This window comes from Alexandromys fortis, unplaced genomic scaffold, assembly GCF_014885135.2.
Source record: "Alexandromys fortis isolate MF-2015 unplaced genomic scaffold, M_Fortis_MF-2015_v1.1 scaffold_65, whole genome shotgun sequence".
In the NCBI taxonomy this organism is placed as follows: domain Eukaryota; kingdom Metazoa; phylum Chordata; class Mammalia; order Rodentia; family Cricetidae; genus Alexandromys; species Alexandromys fortis.
In genome coordinates this window covers 4,051,957-4,071,165 of record NW_026067986.1, presented here as the reverse complement: position 1 = coordinate 4,071,165, position 19,209 = coordinate 4,051,957, and the positions used below count along the sequence as shown (strand labels likewise).

General features: G+C 47.3%; 1 protein-coding gene across 2 annotated transcripts in view; it reads left to right on the top strand.

The window, feature by feature from the left end:
* The window catches only part of Ccdc150 (coiled-coil domain containing 150), a 66,146-nt gene extending 47,694 nt beyond the window's left edge, over positions 1 to 18,452 (top strand). For both annotated transcript variants that reach the window (XM_050159400.1, XM_050159399.1), the window contains 11 exons: positions 1,661 to 1,789; positions 3,365 to 3,534; positions 4,828 to 4,921; positions 6,445 to 6,614; positions 9,443 to 9,569; positions 13,414 to 13,608; positions 13,970 to 14,038; positions 14,127 to 14,288; positions 15,607 to 15,693; positions 17,332 to 17,436; positions 17,716 to 18,452. In XM_050159400.1, the coding sequence (XP_050015357.1) occupies positions 1,661 to 1,789; positions 3,365 to 3,534; positions 4,828 to 4,921; positions 6,445 to 6,614; positions 9,443 to 9,569; positions 13,414 to 13,608; positions 13,970 to 14,038; positions 14,127 to 14,288; positions 15,607 to 15,693; positions 17,332 to 17,436; positions 17,716 to 17,841 (1,434 nt within the window). In that variant the 3' untranslated portion in view covers positions 17,842 to 18,452. The remainder of the gene's footprint in view (positions 1 to 1,660; positions 1,790 to 3,364; positions 3,535 to 4,827; positions 4,922 to 6,444; positions 6,615 to 9,442; positions 9,570 to 13,413; positions 13,609 to 13,969; positions 14,039 to 14,126; positions 14,289 to 15,606; positions 15,694 to 17,331; positions 17,437 to 17,715) is intronic.
* Positions 18,453 to 19,209: the final 757 nt, after the last annotated feature.

Here is a 19,209-nt window from a genome sequence, read left to right as displayed (position 1 = left end):
AAAGATGTCTTCTCAACCTCCACAGTGTGCTGTGACACACAGCCACACAGCATACATTGCCTGTCACACACACAATAATAATAATAATAATATAATGATAAATCTTTTTTAAAACAAAAGTGGAAAAGACTACTAAGACACTTTTTTGAATAGGAGAATACACATGGCAGAAAAAATGAAGTATTGGAACAACTTCTTAATGGATCCTCTAGAACCGTCTGCCAGGTATAAAGTGGTGACCAGTTGATCTGGCTCTCCTACCGCTTAGGACAGTGTTGATCCGGGATCAGTTAGGCTGATCATCAGACAGAGTTGTCCTCACTTCCCCTGTGTTTCAGAGCCTATGCTGACCACCGTTCCCTTTGAGTCCAGTCCCAGCAGATTTCCCTAGACGCCAAAGACTCCTGATTCATCTGTCCGTGGGTAGCTACTGCTGCAGCCAAAGGCCGGCTGCTGAGTGTGTTGCAGGGTGCAGCAAGCAAACCGAGCACTGAGGTCTGCACAGGGACCACTCTTGTGCTTCTGAAGCCCTACTTAGAGTCACCACCCCCACCCTCCCAGCTCGAGGGGTGAGGCCGAAGAAGCATAGAGCTCCACTGAGCTTGGGAGCAGGCAGAGCTACCAACAGTGGACCCCCAACTCAGACAAATGGCTCAGAGGACGAATCTCTCTTGATACCAAGTTCAGGGCTATGAGACTCCTCCTTTATCTTTAGGTGGTGGACTGAGGTCCCTGCACCCAACACCCTTATTCATTGTACCCTTCACTGCCCAAGTGCGATCTCCTGTTACTTGAACTCCTCTCCAGGTTTCTTAACTTCTGATTGGTCCTTTTATTGGGCCCTGGGGGAGGGAGTAGCACAGTCTGAACCAATAGTTTCCCTCTCTAAGCGGCGCGTTGCCAGGACACTGAGGTTTGAGGAACTGTTTACCCATCTAGTTGGTGGCCGGAAGCCTAGAGAGCAGAGCCTAAAGACTTAAGTCTCATGGAATAGCCAACTTAAGTCAGCATCAGCCAATTGATACTCCGAGGGTTGAGAATCTCGTGAGTCAGCCACACATGTCAAAAGCATGCTTTCCCATAGAGACACATAAACAAAGAACAGCGAGCTGTAATGAACAAAGTGAGCTCACCTGTCTGCTGCACCCTCCAGCAGCTCCCGTCTTAGACTGTGCTCTGAGAGGGAGCAGCAACACAGAGGCGGTCACTGTCTCTGCAGGTGGCCCGGTAGGTCAGAGACTTGTCCCGTGCTTAGGGTGCAGGGCCTCTGCTTCTGATTCGGCTGTGCTCAGGAGGGGGCCCGGCTGAAGGCCTGTGCTGCTTGCTCCTTTTCTGTCGTCCCCTCCTCTTCCCGTCTTTACCTCTGCTGTCCCGACTCTTCTCGTTTGCCCAGACTCACCGAAGCAGTTTCTCATGTCTGTCTTCGTCTGAAAACATTTGCATTTCCAAAAGTTGTAAAACTTTCAGCTCCGTAGTCTTACTATGTGTGTCTGTGTTTTCACTGAACTGTTCCAGAAATACCCCCATGTGGAGTTATTTATTCAAGTGGATACGCATACTTAACTATTCACGTTTTGTCTCTGAATTTCTGTGTTTATTACAATTTGTGACGTGTCGTGTTTTAGAAAGTTATGTCTTATCTCTATTTTTCCCTTCCAAGATGAAATCTGTTCTTGGGAAAAATGAGGAAGAGCTGGCCCAGGCTGTGATGTGTCGAGATGCTGCCCTGAAGGAGAGCCAGAAGCTGAGAGGGGACCTGGAGGCTCTGGAGGACAGGGAGAGCAAGAAGGCAAGACGTCGTCTCTGACGGGGACCGGGAGAAACCTGACAAGCTACCCGCCCCCCCCCCCCCCCCCCCCCCCCCCCCCCCCCCCCCGCAACTTCCTTCCCCTGTGAAAGGGGAGCTGTCATCAGGGAAGGGCTGAAATAGTTTTAATTTTTCCCATAACGACGCACTGTGGCTACAAGAAAAACTGATTGTTTTCTATTAAGTCTTGCCTGATTTGGGTAGTCATCACCTTCTGTTGGGCTTTTACTTAGCTAATTTATTTGGATTTTTAATTTACAGGGTCTGACCATGTAGCCCACGCTAGTCTGAGGCTGTCTCTCCTTAGTTCCTCTCATCCCTGACCCCGGGGCTCGATTACAGGCAGATGCCCTCCTGCCCAGCCTCCTCTTTGTGTTTAGTGTGGTATGGCATCACTGTGGTCCTTCTCCTTGACATACATGCTTGTGCTCCCGTGTGACTTCGCAGAGGTCATCTCCTATTCACTTTTCTCATTCTCACATTGTAATTGTGTGTATTTAGGATAGTTAGGATATGACATTTTCATACATCTGTATTGAAACAACCATGCCAGGATACTCATCATGTCACCTCGAATGTTTATCCTTCCTTTGTGTCAGGGACACTCGGTAGACTCCTGACTAGCTACTCATACTGTTTGTGTGTGGCACAGTCAACAGTTCTTGGCAGATAGCTTGTCTTCCTTTACATTAAAAAGCATTAGGGGGTCCTCCTGTCCAGTAGCCCCTCTGTCCTGGCTAATCACCCTCTGTCTGTCCACCACCTTTCCTGGTCTCCAGCAACCTCGATTTTCTGCTTCTCCGAGGTCAGATTTTTGCATCCACATTTCAGTAAGCATGTATAATACGTACCTTTCTGTGCCTGAGTTATTTAAATCCAGTCTAATTTCTGCCACTTCTATCCGTGTTACTACAAATGACAAAATTATTATTCTTATGTGTGAATAATATTCCATTGTGTATGTGTGTCATTTTATCTCTTCTATCCACATTTCAGATACACACACATATTATATATAATATATTAATGTATATAATATATTATGTTTGTCTCCGTGTGGGTGTGTGTGAATGCACCGTGGAGGTCAGAGGGAAATGCAGAAGTCAGCTCTCCCCTTCCATGACCTAGGTCCCAGAGAGGGAACTCAGGTCACCAGGCTTAGTAGCCAGCGCTTTATACTCTGAACAATTTTGCTAGCCCATCTCAAGCTTCTTGACAGCCGGCGATAAGTGTTATATGCCCTTGGAGAGCGGGACCTGTGGGTCCTATCATCCTTTAGCGGTTCCCACCTTCTCTCCCAGTCTCTACCCTCAGATCACCTCAGATGTGCGCCCCTTTCCTAAGCCCCTCAGAAGACAGCCGAGCAGACTTGCCCAAGATCACTTCTGCATAAGAAGTCCATTGAATTGTAGGCTGTGCTGCAGCCGTAGTCAGGAGGCGGCCACATTTCCCACAGACTGTAGGATCTGCTTCTTTCTTTCTGAAAGCACCATGACTTAAGAAGCAAGCGTGTAATATGTCCTCTCCCCTATTCTATCCCGTTCCGTTTTCCCTCAGGTGGGGAACTTTCAGCGGCAGTTAGCAGAGGCCAAAGAAGACAACTGCAAAGTGACCATCATGCTGGAGAACGTGCTGGCTTCTCACAGCAAGATGCAGGGAGCGCTGGAGAAGGTCCAGATAGAGCTCGGGCGGAGGGATTCGGAGATCGCCGGCCTCAAGAAGGAAAGGTACCACGTTTATGTTTCCACCGTGACTAGGAAGGATGCGAAGCCTCTTGAGTATCTTTCACCTTGAAAACTGTTAAAATGGTGTCTAAAGAACCAGCAGGCTAGGGGCTAACCCTGCAGGTTAAAGCTTCCTAGAACGCCCGAGTCGCCCGTCTCAGAGTGGAGTGAAGGAGCGTGTGTCCTTGCGCTTCGCGGACTTTCTTAGCGTGCTGCTCTCTGCATCGTTTGAGCCTCATTCTAACCTTGGCTCTGCAGAACATTAACTGTCAAGATAACTGAATCTGGAGATCTAGAGATCAGCCTCGGGGGTAGAACAATTGTGGAGCGTGTGCTAGACCCACACTCGGTCCCTCGCCACACACACACATGCACACGCGCGCGCACACACGCACACACACTCAAACTCGAAGCTAAGCAGCTTATTATTCATTCATTTCTGTCTTAGTTCAAGATTAATAATTATTTTAGGTTTCTCATCCTGAGAATTACTTCTAGCTGTGCTTTATTCAATGTTTCAAAATTACATAAAATGAAAACCGATAGTTAAAAATTGCACTTAATTTCTTTTGTGCTAAGGAAAAATGGTCTGAGGCAGATAGTGCCCCTTGAATGTATTATGTATTTTACTGCTTCATATGGCTTCTGCTTTACGGGAAAACAAGTGAGTTGTGTTTTCCTCGCTGGGCTTGTTATGTTTGCATATTATATGAGTGTCAGTATATGACCTTAAATTCTAAAGCAGGCAAGAGAATAGCATATAAAATATTGTTTACTTGTCTCAATACATTTTTAAAAGTGGCTGTTGCGGGCGATGGTGGCGCACACCTTTAATCCCAGCTCTCGGGAGGCAGAGGCAGGAGGATCTCTGTGAGTTCGAGACCAGCCTGGTCTACAGAGCTAGTTCCATTTAGGACAGGCTCCAAAGCCACAGAGAAACCCTGTCTCAAAAAAAAAAATGGCTGTTATATTTAGAAGCAAAAGTTTCAGCAGAGGCCAACCCTTACCCACCCAGTAAAGTAATATACTGAATTGCCATCCCAGGAGTCAGTCAGCCCAATGAGTAAGGCTGATTGAGTGCACATGGGACAGGATCTTTAAGCCTCGTGAGCCTTTCTTTCTTACCCTGAAGCTGAAGCTGCCACTGTTACTTTTCTGCGCTGATATTTTGAGCAGGCGTGGCTTCTACTGCGAATGCAGTCTGAACTTCCGAGAGAAGGGTGTCCTGTGCTCGCGGGTGCTGTCTTCGTCCCCGTTCCCTTCTTTACAGCCGTTTCCTATGCTTTCTCCTTCCAGGTCTCTTAATCAACAAAGAGTACAGAAGCTCGAAGCCGAAGTGGACCAGTGGCAGGCCCGGATGCTGATTGTGGAGGCCCAGCACAGCAGCGAGGTAGCGGACGGACGGCCGTCAGAGCTGGCCACGCCCATCTGCTCGGCTGTACTGTGACTTTGCTATTTTAGAAAACTGAAACAAAACAGAGACAGTTCCTTCTCGTCCAATTAGGAGTCTGAGACAGTGGCATACTTACGAATAGGAAGTAGGCAGTAGCTCAGCGGTTTGACTGACTTCTTCCCTCACATTGTCTACAGTCTTCTCATTTTACCACACACAGGTTATTTCAGGAGTCCAATGCCTTTGAAAACGACCTATAACCTCACAGCTAGCTGCCGACACCGTTAGTGAGCAGACCTGCGCACAAGGGCGCCCACTAAGTGTATATCCATGTAGCCAGCCAGACATGCTGCTATGTAACAGACGTGAACAAGCCTTTTAACATCTGCTGATTTGGAGGCCAGCGCACCTGTGCCGTGTGCAGAGGTCATATGCTCTCTTAGGCACTAGCTGGGTGGCGGGTGTCTTCTGCTGAGCCATCCCAGCAGCCCTTAAAGTAGCTGCTTTGGGAAGAAGACACAAGGCATGGTTGCCAGTCTTAACCTCCTGGAGATGAGACCAGAAGGTGCTGGAATCAGAAAGAGGACAGTTTAACTGGTTAAACTCCTGAAAATCGAGACAGTGCATAGCCAGAGCCTGGAAACCACCTAAATGCCCCTCGACCGAAGAATGGATAAGGAAAATGTGGTACATTTACACAATAGAGTACTACACAGCAGAAAAAAAAAATAATGACATCTTGAATCTTGCAGGAAAATGGATGGAGCTAGAAAACTTTTTTTTTTTTTTTGATTTTTGAGACAGGGTTTCTCCGTAGCTTTTGGTTCCTGTCCTGGAACTAGCTCTGTAGACCAGGCTGGTCTTGAACTCACAGAGATCCGCCTGTCTCTGCCTCCCGAGTGCTGGGATTGAAGGCTGCTCCACCACCGCCCAGCTAGAAAACATTATTTTGAGTGAGGTAACCCAGACCCAGACAGGCAATTATCACATGTATCCACTCATAGGTGGTTTTTAAACATAAAGCAAAGAACGCCAGCCTACAAATCACAATCCCAGAGAACTTAGACAACAATGAGGACCCTAAGAGAGACTTACGTAGATCTAATCTACGTGGGAAGTAGAAAAAGACAAGATCTCCTGAGTAAATTGGGAGCATGGGGACCTTTGGGGAGGGTTAAAGGAGAGAGGGGAGAGGCGGGGAGGGGAGCAGAGAAAAATGTAGAGCTCAATAAAAATCAATAAAAAAAAGAAAATTAGATGAAAAAAAAAAAAGAAAATCGAGACAATGTAAGCTAGCTCCATTTTTCAGTGCTCTCTGATCTCCAATGGAGTTGCCTTCCTAGAGGTCCTAAGCGATGTCCATTGTAAGTTGTCGTGTGTGTGTGTGTGTGTGTGTGTGTGTGTGTGTGTGTTACATTTTACCTAGATTTTGGTTTCTAGTTCCCGCTGGTTATTGCCATGGCACTTAGAGTGTCAGCAATGAAGACTGTTGAACTGACAGGTGCTCGCCTCCCTTCCAGATGGAGCCGCTGCAGAAGTCTCTAGACATAACTAGAGAAGACAACAGGAAACTGGCCATGAGCCTGGAGCAAGCCCTCCAGACAAACGGCCACCTGCAGTCCAAGCTCGACCACACCCAGGAAAAACTGGAAAGCAAGGAACTCGAGCGGCAGAACCTGGAAGCCTTCAAGTAAGGGCGGTAATTCACAGTGCAGTTGGGGAAGAGCCTCCGGAGGAGTCGGTGGCTTTGCTAGATAATGGTGGGTGAAGCCCTTTTTCTTTCGCGGTGAGAAGCAGGCATAACTGAGCAGCAGCAGGTAATAGCCGGCCAGAGCATGCCTGGGTGGGTCTCCTTTCCAGTTCTTCCTCAAGCATCCTCAAGCCGATTCCTTATGACTCCTGTAGGGGACACTCACGTGTGTCTGCCAAGCGTAAACCATCCTTTTAGAGCATGATCTGAGCCAGGTGTGGAGGCTCACACTGAGAGTCCCAGCACTTGGAAGGCTGAGGCAGGAGGGTCATGGGCTTGAAGCCAGCCTGGGCTATATAGTAAGATCCTGTCTCAGAAAAACAAAGTAAGGGCTGGAGATGGCTCAGTGGGTGGAGCACTTCTGTGGGCCTGCCGTCCTGAGATGGAGCCCCAGTCCTGCGAGGCAAAAGGGAAGAACCAGCTCCCAGGAGTTGTCCTCTGATGTGTGTGTGTGTGTGTGTGTGTGTGTGTGTGTGTGTGTGTGTGCAGACACACACACATAAATAAAAATCAAAGAAACCAAAATAAATGATACAAGGAATCACAGTAGTCTGAGTGGATCTACCCGTCCAGGAATGGGATGACTCCATCTAAGCAGGTGATAGATAGCCCATTATGTTAATTTTTGCCTGAAATTGGTTCTATCAAACCATGCAAGTTTTGTTATAGACAGTATGTTGGTAAATATAGTTTGGGCACTAACAGCATTCTATGGGCGTTGGTGCATAGGGAAACACATATAGAACCTCATTCCTGTCGCTGATTTACGCGTCAGTGCAGGGTCAGGGCATAAGCTAAAGCAGGTGTTTGCCATACACGAAACCTGTGCAAAGCTGATTTCTGGTCAGATGTTACAGCCACAAGGCTGTGCAGTGCTGGGTAAAATAACGCTGTGTAGTGGCTGGTGGAATCGGTTAAAAAGCCATCAAAGTCAGAGGAGTTGTTTGTTTCCCTGGTGAGTCAGCCATCTCAAATGCCCTGAAATGCTTCAGGCACGGTGGTCTTCTGTCCATTTGTTTGTTTCGTCCTATTCAGGCGTGTCTGCTTTGATTCTATCTTATTTTACAATTATTTTCTTCCTGTTTGTTTTCTAATAAGAGAGAGCAAGAAAGGATATAGATTTGGGTGAGTGGAGAAGTGGGATGATCTGGAAGAAGTGAGGGAGGGGAACCATAACCAGAGTAAATTATATGAAAAAAAAATCTATGTCCAATTTAAGAAGACAAGCCTAATCCCTCTCCCTTTTGCTAAAATGATTATTGCAAGGTCAATGACAGGGAAAGAGTCAGGGGAGACTCACAGGCCTTGCAGTGCCTGCTTCCAAATGTGTCCCTCCTCACCACTTACAGCTCCCACCCAAAGAATCCACCTCACTCGAGACTTGGCACGCTCCTGAATCTGTGCAAATGTGTGCCGGTCTGTGTACACGCTTAGGAAGGAAGATCAACTGTGGGAGGCTGTGTAGACACTTTGGTTCTGAGATGTGGAAGCGCAGGTGAGCTCTGAGAGCAGGTCTCAGTTGGAACCCATCTCCACAAGATGAGAGCTAACATGCTGAAGTGCCCTGTCCTCGTGGGACAGTAGAGGTAGAGCAGAGGCCAGCGAGCGGCCGCGGCACTGTGGAGGACGAGGCCAGGGCAGGAGCCATTGAACTAGCAGCTGCTGTCTGCTGAGCATCCTCAGGTAGCCCATTTCAGTAGCTTTACAAGATTACACAGAATTAGAATCTTCAGGAAGCAAAACTCAGCTGGTGAGGAGAGGCCGGCGGGAGGACAAAGAGGATGGAGGCTCAGGGCTGTGTGTGAAGCAGAGCTTCTGCTGCTTCCTTCCCGGGTCTGGCAGAGAAGCCTGGGCTCTCTGATCAGAGGGTAGAGAAGCAGCCCAGTGGACCCTGAGAGATTGCAGAGCGGAAGGGTTGTCGTGAAGTTTGAGATCAGGCGAGTATATTTCCCTGAAACCAGAAAACTGTTTCAGGAACCAACAGTGGATGAAAAAAAAAAAAAAAAAAAAACCAAGAACAGGGTTCACATAAGTCCTAAAGACGTTTATTCTGTGAGGCCCTTAGTTAACACACTGCCCCATGTGTGCAAGCCTCTGTTTGAACAGATGTCACATTGAGGGTTCCTTCTACAATAAGAAGAAAAGCACTGATGCTCATCTCTACATAAGTGTCTGCAGAAATGGGAACTGGGGGGAAAAATAACTTCAAAATTGAGGACAGATGAGCTGACCCAGAGGTCAAGAGTCTCACTGCCAAGCTTGACAACCGGAGTTCAGTCCTTGGGATCCACATGGTAGCAGACGAGACAGACGCCTTGCAAACTGCCCTCTGACCTTCTCATGAGCGGTGTGTGGTTATGAAGTATCAGTGAAACTAATTTCACGCTTGGGGCCAGCACGACATGAGGAGCTGTGTTAAAGGGTCGCAGCCTTAGGAAGGTTGAAAACCTCTGACCCAGAGAGTAGATGGCTGATATCAGACATGACACAAGAGAAATACTCTCATTCTGACTGTGCCCTCTGCTGTTTTTATGAATGTTTTCCCACTTTGGGCCAAATCCCTCCATCCAGAGGGAGGTTTGGTTTCACACCACAGGTAATGGCACCCCTTTCTCTTGGTTCTGAGTGGCTGCTCAAGAGGTTGAGGTGGCACACTGCTCTTTTGTAAATCACACATCTGTGAGAGAGTTGCACATTCCCCTGAAAACCTTTCGTCAATCTGACGATGATTTTGAAAAAATGAATTTATCATGTTCCCTTCAAAACAGAGAGCGGATGGCGGAGGAGGCCAAAGTAGAAGCGGAGTTGCATGCAGAGCGCATCGAAGCCCTGAGAAAGCAGTTTCACGCGGAGAGAGAGACTGCCAGGAAAGCTGCGCAGAGGGAGGTTTCTGAGGTGAGTGGCGCAGCTCCGAGGAGGGCGGCCGTGGAGCCAGGGCGGTGCCTGTATCGGTCAGTCCCTGTGCCTCCCAGCCACTGGGTATCTCCAGAGGGGCGCACACAGTAGCAGCGCAAGGGCTGGGGATGCAGCGTAGTCTGTAGGATGCTTGCTCAAGCTGCACACAATCCAGTCACTATGGTACACACTTGCAACCCCAACACCGGGAACCAAAGATAGGAGAGTCAGAAGTTCAAGGTTATCCTCAGCTAAAAATTGAGTTCAAGGCCAGCCTCGACTACCTTGTGTAATGGACGTGACACATGTTATTTGCTTTGCATGACCCGTGTTGATTGTGATTGCCATTCTGGGCGTGAGAAAATAGTGACACCAGAGCTTTCCTTGGGTAACTGCGGGCAGTGGACAGCCCTGAAGGAATTCAAAGTAGGAGAAAGTGTATTCTAGGTTGGTTGAGGGCCAGAAGGCAGCAAACAGTGAACACGTGGCTCTGGGCCTCACAGAGATGCGGGCTAGGCCCTTTCATCCAAGCCTGGGCAAAGCTGAGCTACAGCAATGGAAATCAGGGAACAGCAAGCTGTCTTCGATGGGCTGCCAGACTCCATGGCCTTGCCTTCTAGGCCACTGGATACTAACTGTCAGGTGGAACCTGAGCACTCTGGGAGCAATGTTCAGTTAGTGTCATGACAGGAGGAAGTGGGGGAGAATTAGGAGAAACTAGATGGGGGCAGAGAAAAGCATAATACCTGCTGATGACCAGAGCCAAGTCAGATGGTTCTGCTGTACAAGGAAGCAGATAATCAAAGGCTATTTTAATAGAGGATCAAACACATTAACGGCCGTGTTCTGAGCATGGATGGGAAGAAGGTGTAAGTTTGTTGTGTGCTTTATTTGCTTATGGTTTGGTCTTTTGTTATTTTTGGTGTGGTTTTATTTTGTTTTCTTGGTTTTGAGGGGTTCTGTTGTTGTGTTAGGGCTTTGTTTGTGTAATGAGGAAGCATTTAAAGTTGAACGGGTAGGGAAGGAGAGGATCTGGAATGACGTGGGTGAGGAGACAAATATGGTCAAAATGTGTTTAAATTTAAAAATTGCCTTCAGTGATTAAAAACTACTAAAAAGTAATAAACACACACGAGACTTGAGGTGAGTTTTCCCAAGTTTGACACATTTAGTAATTGTAATTGACAGATATAGTTAATATCAAGTAGTGATATTTATAGAACTTTTGTGACCTGCAAACCAATGTGTAAATATGTTATTAAAAAAGCAAGTTCTGTGGGAAACAGATTGGTGTCCTAAATGTAAAATAAACCATTGATTAGCACTTATTGGTCAGAACACATAGAAAACTGAAACCTGGGGCTGAAGAGGTGGCTCAGATGGTAGGAGCATTTGTTGGGCTTGCAGAGCACCAGAAATGGGAGCCTGATACCCATGCGGCTCATACCTTCCCCATAATTCCAGCTTCAGGGCATCCAGTGCCCTCTCTGCCCTTACTGGAAATGAGGCACAGGTGATATCCATACACACAGGCAGGTAAAACACTCAGACACGTAAATAAACTGAAATGTAAAGCTCTGAAAGCCTAAAGGAAGCATCTGTGACAATGGTGAACGCGTGAGGGAACCTGGCAGCAGTGTGGGACAGTGGTCTGTGCTCTGTCACTTGTATTTTAAATAAACGCTGATTGGCCAGTAGCCAGGCAGGAAGCATAGGCAGGGCAACCAGGCAGGAAGAAGAGGCCGGGCAGTGAGACTTCTGGGAAAAGGGAAGTTTCAGTCTGCAGTCGTCACCCAGACAGAAAGGAAGCCAGACACAGAGAAAGCAAGATGTGACTGCCTTGCCATAAAAGGTACAAAACCACATGGCACACAGATAAGAATTATGGGCTGATATAAGTTATAAGAATTAATAAGAAGCCTGAGCTACTGGGCCAACCAGTTTATAATTAATGTAGCCCTCGGTGTGTTTCTTTGGGACTGAATGACTGCAGGACTGGGCAGGTCAGACACCTCAGTCAACAAGTGTGCACTGAGGCAGTGCGCAGATGTGAACTCAGAGCATTGCTGAGTCCCAGCCCTGCCTGTCCTAGCTACGTGTCCATTGTCTCTAAGTGGCTTGATTTCTGAATCCATTTCCTCTGTCATACATCATGGCCATCACAACTACTTTTCAGGTTTGTTGAAAGAATTAAATTGGAAAGTATCTGTGCCACGTGGCCAGACGTAGCTAGACCTGGGGTCTGTCTTCCTTGAGAAGCAGCGGAGTGCGTCATTGATGGTCAGTGGTGGCAGCCGAAGAGTGTGCTGGACCGTAAGGTCTACAGACAGAACTGTGGCGAGAGCCGGGACAGAAAGCAAGGATGGCACGTGTTGTCAGACACCTCCCGGCCTTGCGCTGCCCGCCCTCTGCTCATTTCCCATCAGCCACCACTTTAAAACTCCAGTGGTGGGAATTTAAACATTATGAGAACCAGGACAGCGCAGGATCAGTCATCATGATACTACTTTTCCAGGAGACAAACGTATTAAAGTTCTTTCGGAAGGAGAAGCAGCGCCACCAAATGCTTGCGGTAGCAGTGAACACCTGCCAAGTGCAGGCAACTCTGAATTTACTGTCGTTTCTTCAGCCAGGAGCCACAAGATGGCGGTAGTAATCACTGAACAGTGACATGCATGCACCGGGTGTTGCTGGTTGCTTTTTATTCTCTTGGCTCTTACTCTTTGCTCTTGGGGGCGGCCGCCCCTTAACTCCCAAATAAACACACGGGGGCCTATTCTTACTTATGAATGCCCGGCCTTAGCTTGGCTTGTTTCTTGCCAGCTTTTCTTAACTTAAATTAGCCTGTCTATCTTTTGCCTCTGGGCTTTTACCTTTCTCTCCTTCTGTACATCTCTCTTTACTACTTACTCCGTGGCTCGCCGTGTCGCTGGATGACTGGTCCCTGGTGTTGTCGTCTTCCTTTCCTTGTTTCTCCATCATCTTCTCATGGATTTCTCCTCCTATTTATTCTCTGCCTGCCAGCCCCGCCTCTTTCTCTCTCCTGCCTTCTTATCAGCTCTTTATTAGGCCAACTAGGTGTTTTAGGCAGGCAAAGTGACACAGCTTCACAGAGTTAAACAAATGCAGCATAAAAGAATGCAACACGTCTTTGCATCGTTAAACAAATGTTCCACGGCATGAACAAATGTAACATATCTTAAACTAATATTCTAGAACAACTGGGTTCTGTTTTCTTTCTTTACTTGTTTTACTTAACTCTACTGTATCCCCTGAAGTAGGCTGTTCGCTCCTTTTTCAGCCGATGAACCCGAGGCTTGAGAACGTTAATTGCACAGACCCACTAACTCACAGGTGATGAACCTGAGATGGGAACTTGGGTCTCTCTGCAACCATGCTCAGCAAGTGCATCTCATGACTGCATCTTCACATACTCCAGTCTAAAGAGTGGTTTATTCTCAAATGTGAAAGTGATGAAAATCACTCGGCTTGTTACTCCATAAATCTAGTAATCAGACATCGTGCATTCTAGCATGTTCTTAGTTAGAGTTTAATATGTATAAGTCTTTTGCCTACATGTAGGTCTGTATTCTGTGTACACGCCTGGTACCTTCAGAGGTCAGAAGAAGGCATCAGATGCCCTGGAACGGAGGTTACAGATGGCCATGAGCCACCATGTGGGTGCTGAGAACCGGATCTAGGGCCTTGCAGAGGCCCATTGCTCTTACCTGCTGACTCTCCCCAGCCCTCAGGCTCCTATGTAAATGTAGGAACACAGTGCAACCTCTCTGGCTGACCAGTAGGTAAGAGGAGTTCCTGCTCTTCTGTTCTTTTCTCTTCGCAGGTGAAGAAAGCTCTTGATGAAGCCAACTTCAGGTCAGTGGAAGTGTCCCGCACAAACCGAGAGCTACGGCAGAAGCTCACAGAGCTGGAGAAAGTGGTGGCCAGTAACAAGGAGAAACTGAAGAATCAGAGGGCCCAGATCAAACTGCACTTGTCGGCCAAGGCAAACAATGCACAGAATATAGAGAGGATGAAGGTTGTATGAGGCCCCAGGCCTCTCCTCGCTACCTCAGTGGGCTGGGAGGCTGTGGGATCTGGGATGTTGTTCTCCGGGAGGTGGGCAGGCGACTTCTGTGGGACCATCTCTGCTTTGGGGGAGACACCGCTGCGTAAATGTGGGTCTCATGGTGCTTCTGTGACGTGTCTTTCTCCCCGCCCATCTCTCCCAAGGCGGGCGGTCCTCATGTACTGTTGTCTGTCTTGACTCGTGTGGGGTCAGTGGGTAGGTAGGAAATAGAACCCAGCAGAAACAGAAACTTAGAACTCAGTCAGCCTAAAAGCTAAAGTTAGCCTACTGGCCACTATTTTTTTTATGTTATTTGATCATTTACTTTCAGCAAATAGAAACAGAATTGAGGCAAATGGAGGTAATTAAGGATCAATATCAGAAGAAGAACTACGAGCAGGTAAAATCCGATTCCCCAAACCTCTGTCCAGTGTTGAGGTAAGAGTCTAACTCCCTTTCACCGTGTGTCCCTTCCTGTCCCCTGCTAGTCACTGAGTATCCAGAGATTTGTCTCCGAAATGAACACCCTGCAGAAAGAGATGGAGCTGCTGGCCAAAAGCCAGTACGAAACCTCAGCCCGGAATAAGCAGCAGGAGCTCAGACTAGCGGCCGAGCGGAAACTGAGGCAGGAGCTAGAGCATCGGTGTGAGGTAGGGAATTCTTCCGATTCCTCTCAGCAGTTACCAGCAAGTATACGCGCCTCCATCTGGTGAAGTGGCACTTGGATTTTCCTAGACTTCCTATAAAACGTTTACATGTTGCGGTGGTCTGAACAGGCATGGCCCCATAGAATCATGTGTTTGAACACCGGGCTCATAGGAATATGCACTGTTGGAGGTGTGGCCTCACTGGGGTAGGTTGGGCCTTGCAGAAGGAAGTGCATCACTGCGGGGTGGGCGCTGAGGCTCCAGCCAGTTCACGCCACAGCCGTACCACCTCTGGATTGTGACATCAGACTCTCAGCTCCTTCCCCAGCCCGTGCCTGCTGGCTTGTGGCCAGGTTTCCCTGCCATGACGACAATGGACCATCTGAGACAGTAGCCCAGCACCAGTGAAATAAATATTTCCTTTATTAGAGCTGCCATCATCACGGTGTCTCTTTGCAGCAGGACAACAGTAGACACAGGTCAACAGACCTACATTAGTCACTTCCTTCATTCTAGTGACAGGAACACCCAACAAAAACAGCATAGAGGGGGATTTGTGCTAGGCAGCAGTTTCATAGATTTTAGTCTGCAGACCCTGGCTCAGTTGTTCCTGGACCCCAGGTGAGGCAGGATATCATGTGAACAGGAGCGTGTACAGAAGGAGACTGCCTGCCTCACAGTGGCCAGGAAACAGAAGAAGGGACTGGGACTTCAAATACTCCAGGAACCAGCCAGCCCCCACTTTCTAAGTTTCTGCCACCTTCCAAAGTAAAGCCACCAACTGAAGAGTCAGCATTCAGGGCAAGGCCTTTTGGAGGTCATCGCATGCTGAAGCCATGGTAGCTGGGAATATAGAAGATAATCTTCATTCTCGGTTTGCTTTTATGGAAGAGCTAGAGCCCGCATAAACAGAATACAGCCACTAGGCCTTTGCAGCTGACTCCCTAACCCTCTAGGGGCTTTACAGCCCTTGACTCTTCTCTGCAAAACGAGTGTGCTTGCTGTTGAGTCTTAGCTATTCCTAACAGAAACCGTAACAACAAAACCCAGCTTTAAGACATGGTTGGGTTCCCATCTTCCAGTAGCCGTGAAGGGCTCTCTTAATTCTGAAACAGGGACATTAACTAATTTCTCTCGGCAGAATCCATAAAGCAAAATCAAACTCTTTGGGTAGACTATAGATTAAGCCATATCAAAATATGAAAGGAAGTTCAAAAGAGTCCCGTCTTATTTTTATGATCTAATTGCCGTATTATAAACGTGAAGCATTGTGGATCTATATGGCACGTTGGAAGCTTTTTAAAATCACTCATGTTTTCAGGAATTGGAGGAAACTGTCAGACACCTGAAGAAATGTAAAGAAGCCACAGAGAACAAACTCAAAGAAGCCAGCGTGGAGTCGGAACAGGTGAGCCGGGCTCGCGCCCTACAGAAATCAGAACCCTAGGGCCTGGAGTGCTTGGGAGCCTTCTGTAGGCAACCCTAGAGCCTAGAGTGTGAGCCTGCTGTCGGCACAGAAATCAGAACCCTAGGGCCTAGAGTGCTGTGAGCCTGCTGTCGGCACGGTAGCTGGGAGGCAGCAGGTAGGGCCAACAGGTTACTAAGTGGTATCTTTATTGTGAAGACTCTGTGTCCTGAAGATAACGAATACTAGAATATCAGTGAAACTAAACGTAAGGCAAGGGCAGCAAGGTGAGGATCTGCTGCATACTGCTCGGCATCCTGTGGGTTCCCTGACCACAGATTCTTGGCTAGCTTTACAGTGTACCCCACACGAGTTTTCTTTCTGTAGAGCAGCCCTCGGATTCAATCACAAAGTGGTTGGTTATCCCCGCGGCATAACCAACTGCTCCTCCCCAGGTGGAACCGTCAGTGGGGGTTACAGTGGCATGCAAAGGACAGTCTAGGTATCACAAGGACGTAACTGTCCATTATCGTTTGTTCCTGGATGGCAGTGTAACCGCCAGCTAGTGTATTAGGAAGAAAAGGACTCTCGACAGCCCCGGTCTGCGTACCCTCAGCAAAGCTCCATTTCCTCTCATTTTTGAGTGTGTGTATGCACATGCAGAGATGTTCCTGCATGGGGTGCATGTGTCTGCGTGTAAGCATGCATGTGGAGGCCAGAGGACAACCCTGGCTTCCTCAGGTCCCATCCACTCCTTTTGTTTTTGTTTTTTTTGTTTTTGTTTTTGTTTTTTTTTTTTTGGGACAGGGTCTGTTATTGGACTGGAACTCAGCAGCTGGACTAGGCCGGCTATCCAGCGAGTCCCAGGGATCTGCTTGTCTCCTCCTCCCTGGCTCTGGGAACACAAGTACATGGCCCGGCACCCAGACTCTCCTCTAATGTGGGTTCTGGGAATCAAACTCAGGTCCCCATTCTTACACAGCAAGCACTTTGCCCACTGAGCAAAGGGCTCCTCAGCCCGTGTTTACTTTCTATGAACGATTCATTACTGTGTTTACAAAATAATCCAGCTAACCCCACTACTGTCTTATTCTAAGAGATTTTTCAGTAAGTTTCAGTGTCATTCCCTGCTCATTTGCCATGCAATAGGAGGTGTGATTTATTTCCCTTTCTCCATATTTCTGAGAAAAAAAAAAACACTTGGAGGAAGGGTTGGTTGGGCTGGGTTTGGAGAATGAAGTTGTTGCTGTTACCAGGTTGTTCCAACAGACCAGAAAATATTTTTGTGCTTTTGGAAGTCAAATGACATTATAGCAAAGGAGTCCAGTGCTCTTATCTCACTACCGAGTGCTCACAAGATGGCCTCGCTCATGTCAGAAAGTGTTTGGGAGCATGCATCTGACCGACGTACCCGGTCAGTGCTTCCTAGGAGTAGGCTCTGCAGGGAGCACTGACAAAATGCATGGGAAGCAGGAGCCTGCGCGGATCCTAGAGCGCAGAGAGTGTTCCCTCAGCTTACTGATTGCTCAGTAGACGATACACACACAGTGCAGGGATCCCATGTGAGTGTCTGAGTCTTCTGCCCGCTATACACCTCCCAGCTGTGTACACAAAAGAACTTGTGGCTGTCTCTGTGTTCAGATAACAGCTAATCTGGAAGAAGCTCACCGCTGGTTTAAATGCAGGTTCGATGGCCTACAACTTGAGCTGACCAAAAACCGGCTGCAGAGGCTTCCCCGGGAAGAGGTGAGGTGGGCGTGGTTGTTGTGAAAGAGCTTGAGCTTTTCCTTCTCCACTTCTGACTACAGAAGCCTCCTTGATTGTCTTGCCACTCCTTTCTGTAGGCTATGTGAACTACTGTGCGGAAGTCAGTGGACTAAGTTTTGGTAGAAGTTCCCCCTTTCCCAAACCATCTACATGAACACTGCCCATCTAAACGCAGAACGCACTGTGGAGGGCAGCAGGCTTTGAACACGGTTGGTTCTCAGCAGACGAGAGTTGGGTGTATCTTTTTTTTCCCTACAGAGTCACGACCTGAAGCGTGAGGTTGCATCCAGCCAATCTGTGCTCCATCGATGGGAGACTAAACAAAACCTGGGGATCGTGCCTAAGAAGTATCATTCTGACACAGGGAGGAAGAACTGTCCTTGACAGAGGAGCCTCCTCTGAGAAGTTATGCCTCCATGATTCTGCTGGCCAGCGAGAGGGGCTGGCCTGTTTCTACATTGTAAGAACGTGTTGTGCGCTCAAGATTTTGAACTTTATCTTTTATGAACTCATATTACTGCAGAAACACCCCATCTTTTTGTCCTTTTTTCCTACCTTCCACACAATAAATTTAAATTAGTTTGTTTTATGATAGTAGATGCTGTCATATGATATTTGCCGTTTTTCAGAAAGAATTTAGTAAAGTGTTAAGTGAAATGACCGCTAAATAATATGATGCTTTATGTCAATGAGAGGTTCTAGACACATTCTGTGGGATAGTCGCTGTGACCGATTGTGATCAATTACTTGTAAACACCCCTGCTCTTGGACCAGTCAAGGATACTCTCTGGAAAGGAAGTTAGTCATAAAAACAGTAGACACTCTTCTGAACCTTCTAAACGTACATACTTCTGGGTGATCGCAGAAGTATATCTTTAATAAAACTTATAAGCAACACATAGCAAAGACTATATTTATAGTTTCTTTGGCTGCTTATGACTATAGGAGTCTGTCTGCTCTGCTCCTTATACTAGTAAGTAGCAAATTGAACTTTATATTTGTTATTTCAGATATTAAATAGGGGGATTGAATAATTTAGACTTAATATTTATAAAGGATTGGCATAATATCTGACCTGATCCCAAAGTAAGAGCATTTTATGTTTATACTATTAAAACCCAATATAAGCAAGCAATTATGATAAAGCAAAGATTAGTAACTATAAAACTGCCCAGGGTAAGAGAGTCCAGCACTCAATATCTGATATATAATGGCAAAACTGAATTTATTGTTTGAAAGGAGACCCATATGAGTTAGGCTGTATCCTAAGTACACTGCTGGTCTTTTATTGGGGTTGAGGGTACATAGAATTCTAGTTTTAGGGGTTCACGTGATTTCAGAGGCTTTCATGGGTTGATTTATGTATTAGTTACTGGAGGAGACTGTTCATTGATTGTCATCCAAATCCGCTCCTGTTTTTCTGGCCTTCAGAAGAATGGAGCTGTCATTGCTTGGCGGGCTTAACAAAGAGTGGGTACTAAAGAGCATTGTAACTGGCCTGGAGGACAAGCTGAAGTTACTTCTGAGAACCGTTTGCTACCATGGATAGCCTAAACAATTCTGTACAGTAACGGAACTTCTGGAGACATGACCATCCCTGGAGACAGACACTAAAAAGAAATCCCACACCAGCTCAGAACTGAGTACAATAAAGGGTTATTTATTTAGGGTGGACTCACAGATCACAGTCCTCTGCATGACGGAGAAACAGCAACCGAATCCCGCAGTTGGGAGAGAGAGCGGGCACACGCT